The sequence below is a fragment of the Leucopleurus acutus genome (genome assembly GCF_964270905.1).
Source record: "Leucopleurus acutus genome assembly, chromosome: 4".
In the NCBI taxonomy this organism is placed as follows: Eukaryota; Metazoa; Chordata; class Mammalia; order Artiodactyla; family Delphinidae; genus Leucopleurus; species Leucopleurus acutus.
Window position 1 is genome coordinate 37664223 of NC_139146.1, and position 13085 is coordinate 37677307.

At 44.5% G+C, this 13085-nt stretch overlaps 1 protein-coding gene across 1 annotated transcript in view; it reads left to right on the plus strand.

The window, feature by feature from the left end:
* OTOP1 (otopetrin 1) overlaps positions 1 to 8321 on the plus strand; it is a gene marked incomplete at both ends in the record, with an annotated part of 42376 nt that extends 34055 nt beyond the window's left edge. Inside the window, one exon of the mRNA XM_082837714.1 lies at positions 8151 to 8321. Coding sequence (XP_082693840.1) covers positions 8151 to 8321 — 171 coding nt within the window. The remainder of the gene's footprint in view (positions 1 to 8150) is intronic.
* Positions 8322 to 13085: the final 4764 nt, after the last annotated feature.

The window sequence follows — 13085 nt, forward strand, 5'->3', positions numbered from 1 at the left end:
TGTGGCTAAAACTTTCAAAACTATGTTGAATAATAGTGGTGAGAGTGGGCATCCTTGTCTTGTTCCTGATTTTAGAGGAAATGGTTTCAGTTTTTCACCATTGAGAACGATGTTGGCTGTGGGTTTGTCATATATGGCCTTCATTATGTTGAGGTAAGTTCCCTCTATGCCTACTTTCTGGAGAGGTTTTTTTTTTTTTTTTTTTTTGTGGTACGCGGGCTTCTCACTGACGCGGCCCCTCCCGTTGCAGAGCACAGGCTCCGGACGCGCAGGCCCAGCAGCCATGGCTCATGGGCACAGCCGCTCCACGGCATGTGGGATCCTCCCAGCCCAGGGCACGAACCCGTGTCCCCTGCATTGGCAGGCGGACTCTCAACCACTGTGCCACCAGGGAAGCCCTGGAGAGTTTTTTTCATAAATGGGTGTTGAATTTTCTTGAAAGCTTTTTCTGCATCTATTGATATGATCATATGGTTTTTAGCCTTCAGTTTGTTAATATAGTGTATCACATTGATTTGTGTGTATTGAAGAATCCTTGCATTCCTGGGATAAACCCCACTTGATCATGGTCTATGATCTTTTTAATGTGTTGTTGGTTTCTGTTTGCTAGTATTTTGTTGAGGATTTTTTCATGTATGTTCATCGGTGATAATGGCTTTCTTTTTTGTAGTTTTCTTTTTTTGTGATATTATTGTCTGGTTTTGGTATCAGGGTGATGGTGGCCTCATAGAATGAGTTTGGGAGTGTTCCTCCCTCTGCTATACTTTGGAAGAGTTTGAGAAGGATAGGTGTTAGCTCTTCTCTAAATGTTTGATAGAATTCATCTGTGAAGCCATCTGGTTCTGGGCTTTGGTTTGTTGGAAGATTTTTAATCACAGTTTCAATTTCAGTGCTTATGATTGGTCTGTTCATATTTTCTATTTCTTCCTGGTTTAGTCTTGGAAGTTTGCACTTTTCTAAGAATTTGTCCATTTCTTCCAGGTTGTCCATTTTATTGGCATATAGTTGCTTGTAGTTGTCTCTCATGATCCTTTGTATTTCTGCAGTATCAGTTGTTACTTCTCCTTTTTCATTTCTAATTCTGCTGATTTGAGTCCTCTCCCTTTTTTTTTCTTGATGATTATGGCTAATGGTTTATCAATTTTGTTTATCGTCAAAGACCCAGCTTTTAATTTTATTGATCTTTGCTATTATTTCCTTCATTTCTTTTTCATTTATTTCCGATCTGATCTTTATGATTTCTTTCCTTCTGCTAATTTTGGGGTTTTCTTTGTCCTTCTTTCTCTAATTGTTTTAGGTGTAAGGTTAGGTTGTTTATTTGAGATTTTTCTTGTTTCTTGAGGTAGGATTGTATTGCTATAAACTTCCCTCTTAGAACTGCCTTTGCTGCATCCCACAGGTTTTGGGTCTTCGTGTTTTCATTGTCATTTGTTTCTAGGTATTTTTTGATTTCCTCTTTGATTTCTTCAGTGATCTCTTGGTTATTTAGGAGCGTAATGGTTAGCCTCCATGTGTTTGTTTTTTTTACAGTTTTTTTTTTCCTGTAATTGATATCTAGTCTCATACGTTGTGGTTGGAAAAGATACTTGATACAATTGCAGTTTTCTTAAATTTATACCAAGGCTTGATTTGTGACCCAAGATATGATCTATCCTGGAGAATGTTGCATGAGCACTTGAGAAGAATGTGTATTCTGTTGTTTTTGGATGGAATGTCCTATAAATATCAATTAAGTCTGTCTGGTCTAATATGTCTTCTAAAGCTGTGTTTCCTTATTTATTTTCATTTTGGATGATCTGTCCATTGGTGAAAGTGGGGTGTTAAAGTCCCCTACTATGATTGTGTTACTGTCGATTTCCCCTTTTATGGCTGTTAGCATTTGCCTTATGTATTGAGGTGCACCTATGTTAAGTGCAAAAATATTTACAATTGTTATGTCTTCTTCTTGGATTGATCCCTTGATCATTATGTAGTGTCCTTCTTTGTCTCTTGTAATAGTCTTTATTTTAAAGTCTATTTTGTCTGATATGAGTATAGCTACTCCAGCTTTCTTTTGATTTCCATTTGCATGGAATATCTTTTTCCATCCCCTCACTTTCAGTCTGTACGTGTCCCTAGGTCTGAAGTGGGTCTCTTGTAGACAGCATATATACAGGTCTTGTTTTTGTATCCATTCAGCCAGTGTATGTCTTTTGGTTGGAGCATTTAATCCATTTACATTTAAGGTAATTATTGATATGTATGTTCCTATTACCATTTTCCTAATTGTTTTGGGTTTGTTATTGTAGGTCTTTTCCTTCTCTTCTGTTTCCTGCCTAGAGAAGTTCCTTTAGAATTTGTGATAAAGCTGGTTTGGTGGTGCTGAATTCTCTTAACTTTTGCTTGTGTGTAAAAGTTTTAATTTCTCCATCGAATCTGAATGAGATCCTTGCTGGGTAGAGTAATCTTGGTTGTAGGTTGTTCCCTTTCATCACTTTAAATATGTCCTGCCACTCTCTTCTGGCTTGCAGAGTTTCTGCTTAAAGATCAGCTGTTAACCTTATTGGGTTTCCCTCTTATGTTATTTGTCACTTTTCCCTTGCTGCTTTTAATATTTTTTCTTTGAAGTTAATTTTTGATAGTTTGATTAATATGTGTCTTGGCATGTTTCTCCTTGGATTTATCTGGTATGGGACTCTCTGTGCTTCCTGGACTTGATTGACTATTTCCTTTCCCATATTAGGGAAATTTTCAACTCTAATCTCTTCAAATATTTTCTCAGTCCCTTTCTTTTTTCTCTTCTTCTTCTGGGACCCCTATAATTCGAATGTTGGTGTGTTTAATGTTGTCCCAGAGGTCTCTGAGACTGTCCTCAATTCTTTTCATTCTTTTTTATTTATTCTGCTCTGCAGTAGTTATTTCCACTATTTTATCTTCCAGGCCACTTATCCATTTTTCTGCCTCCGTTATTCTGCTGTTGATTCCTTCTAGAGTATTTTTAATTTCATTTATTGTGTTGTTCATCATAGTTTGTTTGCTCTTTAGTGCTTCTAGGTCCTTGTTAAACATTTCTTGTATTTTCTCCATTCTAGTTCCGAGATTTTGGATCATCTTTACTATCATTACTCTGAATTCTTTTTCAGGTAGACTGCCTATTTCTTCATCATTTGTTTGGTCTGGTGGGTTTTTACCTTGCTCCTTCATCTGCTGCCTATTTCTCTGTTTTCTCATTTTGTTTAACTTACTGTGTTTGGGGTCTCCTTTTCCCAGGCCTCAGGTCCTTAGTTCCCATTATTTTTGGTGTCTCCCCCCAGTGGGTGAGGTTGGTTCAGTGGCTGTGTAGGCTTCTTGGTGGGGGGGACCGGTGCCTGTGTTCTGGTGGGTGGGACTGTATCTTGTCCTTCTGGTGGGGAGGGCCATGTCCAATGGTGTGTTTTGGAGTGTCTTTGAACTTAATATGATTTTAGGCAGCCTCTCTGCTAATGGATGGGGTTGTGTTCCTGTCTTGCTAGTTGTTTGGCATGGGGTGTCCAGCACTGGAATTTGCTGGCCGTTGGGTGGAGCTGGGTCTTACTGTTGAGATGGAGATCTCTGGGAGAGCTCTTGCCAATTGATATTACGTGGGGCTGGGAGGTTTCTGGTGGTCCAATGTGCTGGACTAGGTCCTCCCACCTCAGAGGCTCAGGCCCGACACCTGGCCTGAGCACCAAGACCCTGCCAGTCACATGGCTCAGAAGAAAAGGAAGAGAGAAAAAAAACAAAAAATGAACAGACAGAACCCTTGGACAAATGGTAAACGCAAACCTGTACAGACAAAATCACACAAAGAAGCACACACATACACACTCACAAAAAGAGAAAAAGGAAAATATATATTAAAAAAAAAGGAAGAGAGCAACCAAACCAATAAACAAATCCACCAATGCTAATAAGCTCTAAATACTAAACTAAGATAAACATAAAACCAGAAACAAATTAGATGCAGAAAGCAAACCCCAAGTCTACAGTTGCTCCCAAAGTCCACTGCCTCAATTTTGGGATGATTCGTTGTCTATTCAGGTATTCTTCAGATGCAGGGTTTATCAAGTTGATTGTGGGGATTTAATTTGCTGCTCTGGGGCTCATGGAGAAATTTTCCTTTCTCTTCTTTATTAGCACAGCCCCTGGGGTTCAGCTTTGGTTTAGGCCCTGCCTCTGTGTGTAGGCTGCCCTCAGGAGTCTGTTACCCGCCCAGACAGGGGGAGGCAGGGGTACGGTAGTCATAATTGGGATGTGGGGCGAACCTGAGGCAGCAGAGACTGGTGTGATGTTACAATAGCCTGAGCTGTGCCGTGTGTTCTCCCGGGGAACTTGTCCCTGGATCATGGGACCCTGGCAGTGGCGGGCTGCACAGGCTCCCAGGGTGGGTGGGTAGTGACCTGGGCTTACACACAGGATTCTTGGTGGCAGCAGCAGCAGCGTTAGTGGTTCATGCCTGTCTCTGGTGTCTGAGCTGTTAGCCGCGGATTGCGCCTGTATCTGGAGCTCACTTAGGTGGTGCTCTGCCCCATGTGTGCAGACAGGGGAGGAATCCCCTCTCCTTGTGTACCCTGAAACAATGGTCTCTTGCCTCTCCGGCAGGTCCAGACTTTTTCCTGGACTCCCTTCCAGCTAGCTCTGGCGCACTAGCCCCTTCAGGCTGTGTTCACGCCGCCAACCCCAGTCCTTTCCCTGGGGTCCGACCTTCGAAGCCCGAGCCTCAGCTCCCAGCCCCCGCCCGCCCCGGCGGGTGAGCAGACAAGCCTGTCGGGCTGGTGAGTGCTGGTCAGTACCGATCCTCTGTGCGGGAATCTCTCCACTCTGCCCTCTGCACCCCTGTTGCTGCGCTCTCCTCATGGCTCCGAAGCTCCCCACTCCGCTTCCCGCAGTCTCCGCCCGCGAAGGGGCTTCCTAGTGTGTGGAAACCTTTCCTTCTTCACAGCTCCCTCCCAGAGGGGCAGATCCCACCCCTATTCTTTTGTCTCTGTTTTTTCTTTTGCCCTACCAGGTACGTGGGGAGTTTCTTGCCTTTGGGGAAGTCTGAGGTCTTCTGTCAGCATTCAGTAGTTGTTCTGTAGGAGTTGTTCCACATGCAGCTGTGTTTTTGATGTATTTATGGGGAGGAAGATGATCTCCACGTCTTACTCTTCTGCTATCTTGAAGGTCTCTTCCTTTTCTTCTAATTTTCCCTGTCTTCTTGATAATATATCCTCTGTGTGCCCACTGAGGGCCAGCAGTGCTGTGAGTGATGAGGGTGCAACATGCCCCAGAGCTCTGGTCTTCCTCCTATGGGGCCTATAAACCAGACGGCAGGACTAGCAACAAAAAATCAAACAGCAGAAATGCCTATAGTGCTGCGTGCCCTGCAGGGAAGTAAGAAAAGATGGGCGTGAGGTGGTGATTGGGTGGCCATGGTAGATCACATGGCCAAGTTGGTGGGAAGGGCTTTCTCAGGCGGTGGGATTAGAGACCAGAGCTGGATGGCAGAAGGAGCCATGGGTGCTCCAGGCAGAGGAACCAGCCTGTGCAAAACCCTGGGTGGGAGGAGCTTTTCTCCTTTGAGAAGAGGAGGAAGGTCATGTGACTGGGGTGGGTGGGACAATCTGGGGAGCTGGGCTTGGGGGTGGTAAGGGGCCATCTAACAGAGAGCTCTGCCATCCCATGTAGCAGGTAGATTTTATTTTAGATGTGCTGTGAAGCAGTTGGGTGTTTAACCAGGAAAGGGACCCCATCTTACATAAGTAATTAATCTGGCGATGAGTGGTGAATAGACTGTAGGCTGAGAGCTTAAGCAGGGGCCACTGCAATGGTCCAGGTGAGAGATGGGGGTGGTGGCCTGGCAGGTGGAGTGGAGAGAAACGGGTGGATTGAGAATTGATGGATTGGGTGGCAGGCGGATTGTTATGAGAATGAGTGAGAAGATGAAGATGATGCCTGAAAATTTGATTGAGCCTCTGGGAGGAAGATGTTGCTGAGGAGATGGGGAGAAATGGGAATGTAATGTTGAGTTTGAGATGCATTTTAGACAACCAAGTAGCCGGTGGGATATAAGAGCCTGCAATTCTCAAGGGTGGACCAGGATGGTGATTTAGATTGGGAAGTCGTAGGCCCATAGCTGGTATTTACAACCAGGACTGGGTGAGATCATCAGGGGTCAGGGGTCATGGGTCTAGGGTAGAGAAGAGGACCCAGGAATGAATGAGCCCTGGGACCAGCCAACGTTAAGAGACTGAGCAAAGGAGGAGGAACCAGCTAAGGAGGGCGGGAAGAACCAGCTGGCGTGGGAGGATGATGCTTAAGGACCCAGAACACAGAGAACACAGTGGGCTAGAGATATAAGCCCACGAGTGTTCTATATGGAGATGTTAATGAAAGCCACGTGTATCAGATACCCATTGCTGCGTAAGAAATGAGCCCTAAACTCGGCAACTTAAAAAAACAGACATTTCTTATTTCACAGCTTCTCTGGGTCAGGAATCTGAGTGTGACTTGGCTGGGTGGCTCTGCTCAGGGTCCCTTAGAGGCTGTGGTCAAAGTGCCCAGTGGGGCTGCAGTCATTTCATGGCTGGATTTTGGAGGGGAAGGGGGTCTGTTTCTAAACTCACGTATGTGGCTGTTGGAAGGATTCAGTTCCTGGTGGGCTGTTAGGCTGAGGGTTTGAGTTCCTTGCTGGCTGTGGGCCTGAGATCCCCCTCAGTTCCTGGCCATGGGGCCTCTCCATAGGCTGGCTCACATGGCAGCCAGCTTCCTCTCTTGCAAGAGGGGGTGAGCAAGATGGACTCCAGAGTCCTTTTGTAACCTAATCTCAGAAGTGACATCCCATGACTTGTGTCATATTCTGTTGGTTAGAAGAGAGTCACTAGATTCAGTCCAACTCAAGGGGACAGGGCTCCACAAGATTCCCAGGAGGTGGGACCATTGGGGGTCACCCGAGAGGCTGCCTGCCACAGTGTAGGGGTAGAGAAAGTTGTAGAAATGTCATTGTGAGAGGGAAGCAGGTCTAGGAGCCCAACAATTTAGGGGGAGGTAGAGGAGGAGGAACTGGGACAGGGAGGCTGAGAAGGGGGAACCAGTGTGTAGGTTCCATGAGCACCAAAAATAATAGGTTATTGCTTTATGTTTTGCAGACTTAGTTGCCATTTTATTCTCACCTGAGCCCTCTGAGACAGGTGTTAGTATTCCCATCTTATGGTGAGGAAACTGTGGCTTGGAGATGTTAAATTATAGTCTGTAAGTGGCAGGAACCCAGGGCTGGTTCCACGGCATGTGCTTCTCCTCCCGATTAGGGGGATGTGGGCAGGGCCTGGGCTGCCTCTCTAAGCCAAGAACAAGGCAGAAAAAGGACCACAGAACTCACCAGCCCAGACTCACGTGGCTGGGACCCCCGAGCACCAATGGTGAAATGTAAAGACGGGTGTGGGAAACAGGGAGCACCACTGTAGGAAAACACTGGGGGCTATGGGAACACACAGGGAGTTCCTGCCTGACTGGTTAGATCAAGGAGGACTTCCTGGAAGGGGAGGTGTCTCAGGACTTGGAAGAAGGTAGGACTTAGCAGAAGGAAGACAGGGAGTCCCTGATAGAGGAAGAGGCAGGAGCAAAACCCTGAAGGCTGGGGAAAGGCACATTTGGGGGCTGTGCACAGCCCGGGAGGGCCAGAGTGAAGGGCGTGATGAGAGATGTGGAGACGTGGATGTGTTCCCGATCACTGAGGGAATTTGGACTGTCTCCTGAAGGCATTTGGAGCCCTGGTGAGTGGTCAGCAGAGGAATGACAAGGTCAGATGTGTGCTTTATAAAGATCACTCTGAAGCCACGTGATGTGCTGGAGTGGGGTTGGGGGGGGGGAATCGAAGGCACCCACTGTAGTCGGGGGGATCATGGGAGGCATTGCAGCAGTCCGGGGAAGAGGAGACGGAGGACCAGACCAAGGTGAGGGCTGTGGGGATGGAGAGAACCAGGTAGGTGTGAAGAGCATTCATGCAGGATCGGGGCTCAGTGGACTGGCTCAGTGGACTCCATAGAGATGGGAAACACGCAGGGGCTGCTTACCCCTGTGACAGGTGTGACTCGGTCTCCCTGAGTCCAAGTCAGCGCCTGGGTTTGTGGGGGGCCCCCGGGCGGCTGCTAGGACCACCTCCTCTTCTCTTGCAGCTCTGGATCCCTCCCGCCTTTGGCTGCCGCCCCGAGTATGACAACGGATTGGAGGAAATTGTCTTTGGCTTTGAACCCTGGATAATAGTGGTCAACCTGGCCATGCCTTTTTCTATTTTCTACCGAATGCACGCAGCTGCCTCCCTCTTTGAGGTCTATTGTAAGATATAATCTGTATCCACATCAAAGACTGAGGAGAGAGCTAACAAGAGAATTCAGTGGAGCCACCTGGGAAAGGCGAGGTCGGGCAAATATTGCCTTACAAATGTGAGAAGGGCTGCCTTTTGTCTGTGATAATTGTTTTTCCCATGAGCTGGAATTGCCCATCACCCTGGATGAGTGTAAACCAGTTAGATCAAAATCTGAGATGGCTGAAGTCTGCCCTTGGTTAGTTAATTCTAATTGAACCTAAATTATTTGATCTCCTTCGAAATGAGATCCTCTGTTTTAGAATAATGTGATTTCAGGTTGGAAAAAAATATATCCAGTTTGTTTTTCATTAAAATATTTTCTGTTATCATGTTACTATATACAACCTTTTCCTGACCATCTGCATAGTCTAATCACCTTTAAATTTTATCTTTCCCAGAGCTGATGAATGTAGCTAAAATCACATTGAGTTTATATTGTACTTTCTGAATACGTTTCATTTTTTGAACAAAGTTATTTTTATCGTCTGGATGGAAATTTGTGTATAGATCAATATAAAGACATATTTCTCACCTGAAATTTTGATATATTTTCATTTGTAAAGTTTTTTTTAATACATTAGTATCTTTCACTATAAATATATATATGCTTATTTTAGAAAATTAGGACATTTCAGAAGAGTAGAGAGAAAAATCCCCTAAGATGCCATTGTTCAATTGACAGTCATGTTTTTCTTCCAGTTTAATTGAGATGTAATTGACATATAGCACTGTATAAGTTTAAGGTGTACATTAATGATTTGGCTTACATCATGAAATGATTATCACAATAAGCTTCGTGAACACTCGTCATCTCATATAGATGCAAAATTAAAGATAAGGATCTTGACAGTCAGTTTTTAAACATCTTGATGTGTTTCTTTTAACTGTGTTGGACTCACAGGATTCTTTTCATTGTTGTTTTGTTATACCTGCCAGAGATGATGAGACATATTCAATTTTGTATGCAGTTTCCCCTCAACAGTATGGCACAAACCTTCCCACCTGCATTGTTATAAACTCTTTGTAAATATAATTTTCATACTATATTCTATTCTATTGAGTACCGTAATTAACTTAGTTTCCTATTGTTGGTTTTAGAGTGTTTATAACTTTTTGTTTTTATTAGTGACTCTGCAAAAATCCACCATATATGTAAAACATTTTCTATATTTAGAATTGCTTCTTAAGATATATCCTTAAGGGCTTCCCTGGTGGCGCAGTGGTTGAGAGTCCGCCTGCTGATGCCGGGGACGCGGAAGATCCCACGGGACGCGGAAGATCCCACGTGCCGCAGAGCTGCTGGGCCCGTGAGCCATGGCCGCTGAGCCTGCGCGTCCGGAGCCTGTGCTCCTCAAAGAGAGAGGCCACAACCGTGAGAGGCCCGCGTACCGCAAAGAAAAAAAAAAAAAAAGATATATCCTTAAAATCAGGATGCCATATCCAAAGGTTATAAATAGTTTAAAGCCTCTGAAGGAATATTGACATTTGGGATGGCTTTGTATATGCTTTTTCTTAATTCTTTTAAAATCATAATAAAATTAGTTAACTTACTGTAAGTACTAATGTGAACATCTTTTCATCTGAGTGTATATATTTTTTTTTTCTTTTTTTTTTTTTTTGACAACACAGAGGGACATAAGAAACACCAAAATTTTTAAATAACTGAAATACTTTATATTCATTTTTGGAAAAAGTAGGAAATGGGCAGATAGACTAAAAGCAAAGTAAAACATTATCTATCATACTTTCCATCTAGGGCAGTGGTTCTCAACCGTGGGTGATCTCGTCTTCCAGGGGACTTTCGACAATGTCTGGAGATATTTTTGTTACCGCTAGGGGGCGTTACTGGCATCTAATGGGTAGAGGCCAGGGAAGCTGTTAAACATCCTCCAGTACATAGGACGGGACTGTTTCCACCACAAAAAATTATTCTGATCCAAATGTTAACAGTGCCTAGGTTGAGAAATTACCATCTAGAGGTTACTGCTGTTAATTTTTGGTACCTATTAGTACACACACAGACACACACACACTCACACAGGCCCAAACGGGATTGCTTTTATATATATCGTATTTGCATGTAACTTGCTTTTGAAATATTAATACACCAGCAAGCTTTGTAACTATTTTAGGGTCCCCCGGCATCAATTCTCACACTTCTGAATGCATTAGAATCATTTAGGGAGCCTGTTAGGATTCCTGCCTTCCCAGCTAGAAGGTCTACAGCGGGGTCCTGGATGCTTAAATAAGCATCTCAGGTGATGCCAACTCCCTTCCAGAAGCATCTCAGGAGTCCACGCACCTCAAGTTAAGACTCCTGAAGGACATTCCTCGACATTGTGTTCTCTTCTGCAATGTGACTTTGCACGGCTTCAAAGTACATTCCCTGGAGGGAGGTACCATTCCTCATGTAGTGAAACCCTGATGTTGGACATTTAGAGACATTTAAGTGGTTTGCTTCTTTGTTTGTTTGCTATTATAAATGACACCATGGCAAGCATCTTCTGCTGAGTTTTTGTGCACATTGGTAAACGACACTGTGTGAGATTACTACACGTGAATGCCAATTTCTCCAAAAGATCCCATTTAGGTCATTATTAATTTCCCCCTGTTCTAAGCACATCAGTACAGCCCTAGGGCCTCAGCCTGTGGGTTTTAGGCCCTGCCAAAGAGATATAGGGAATCACAGTAATGCTGGGAACAACTGGTCCAGGTGTGGTGGTTTTGGGGTGGGCATGGGGCACCATCAGAGCTCAGAAAAGTCAGCATAGCCTTGCTGGGCTCAGGGCTTTTGAGGAGGGATCTTAAAGATGTCCCTGAACAAGAAGAGCCCACAGCCTCAGGGGTGGCTATTCCAGCCAGGCAGCTTCTACCCACAAGTAGTTAAGCATCCCGACTCACCAGTTGAGGCACCAAGGAAAATTTATTACCTTAATGCAATTCACAGAAAAGGTACCAGAGTGTGCAATTAACAAGTGTCCAGATCTCAGGGCTAGAATAAGAGCAATGCAAATTAAAATAACAATGAGATATTATTTCCCATTCATCAGATTGGCAAGGGTTGGTTGGCAAGATGTGAAAGAAAGGGAATTCACATACACGGGTGGTAGGAGAGTATATTGATAAAGCCACGTGGAAGAACAATTGGCAATATTGACTAGGGCTACAGGTGCATATTCCTTAAGACCTAGCAATACCACTTGGTGTGTGTGTGCCCCAGAGGTACCCTCACTCACATGTGTTCATCACACATAGGAGATGTGTTCAGAAATGTCTACAGCAATAGTGCTTGTCATTGGGAAAAACTGAAAACAGCCTAAATGTCCATCAGTTAGGAGTATGAATAGGTAAATTATGGACTATTCCTACAATGGAATATTTTTTCACAGGAGTGAAAAAAATGAATGGGCCAGAAAAACATGTATCAACCTGGGTAATCCCTCAATACAATGCTGAATTAAGAATGAAGCAGCATGAAGGTATAATTAGTATGATACCATTAATATAATGTTTCAAAACAGACAAAACAATTCCTGATATTTAGGGGATACATCCATACACAGCAAAATTATAAACACACATGAAGATAGGATGCATCCCAAGTTCAGTGTGGTGGTTACCTGTGGGCTGGGAGGGAGGTCTGCAGTGGAGACAAACAGCTGAGTGCATGCAGTGCCTGAAATGTTTGATGTCTTAGACAAAGTGATCAGTATAAAAGTATTCATTATAGTTTCGTCTGTGCTTTTTGATATGCACAAGATATTTCATAATAAAAACATTTGAAAGAAAGAGAAAAGAAAGTCAACATAAGGAAGATGAACTCAGAGTCATCAGAGAAGGTGAACTTGCAATATTCATCCACCATTGCTGGGACGAGGGTGTCAAGGCTACTGCTGTGTGGTCTCCTGGGCAGGTAGATCCCAGAGGTGGAGTAACTCAATGCCATTAGCTGTAAACATCACCCGACTCGCTCCCCAGGGATGATTCCCTGCTCATCAGGAAACCCGACATGGATTTGTTTTCCCATGTGGTTCCCTACTGTGGGAACCGATGCCCTTGGCGCTCAAGTTACCAGGATAATCTCTTTCTCATCTGTTCCCACCTGTGGCAACCTGATCAGGGAAGAGCCTATGCATTTGGTAGCTTGAGCTCATTCATCCCTGACCCTGGTCAAGGCAGGATTTGAACTCATGAGTTTTGGGTACCATGGCTCGTGGTGAGGCTGAATCGAAGGGCAAAAACTTTGGAGCTGGACACCCAGGGTCACAACTAACCCCATGGAACCTGGGTGTGCCTTAGAAAAGATTTCCCTTCCACAAGACCTTTTATGAACTGCTGGACTAAACCGCACCAGCATCTGCCTAGTCGTCCTTGCCTGGAGGTCAAATTAGCCTCCTTTGTCTCCCCACAGGGAACATGAAGCCCAGTTGGAGTAATTACTTCTCTCGCCTGCTCACTGCATAACCCTTCAAATTCACCAAGCTCCTCATGTCTGTCTCTGTCTATGAAGTCTCAGCTCCCAGCTGACCTCACTGGATAAGCATTACTACTCTATTAGAATGGGGGGTAGGACTTCCCTGGCAATCCAGTGATTAAGAATCTGTGCTTCCACTGCAGGGGACATGGGGTTCAATCCCCGGTCGTGGAACTAAGATCCCGCATGCTACGCGGTGCGGCCAAAAAAAATGCAGGGAACCTTTGACCATTCCTACATCACGAGGAAGTTGTAGCATTTGGACCACTG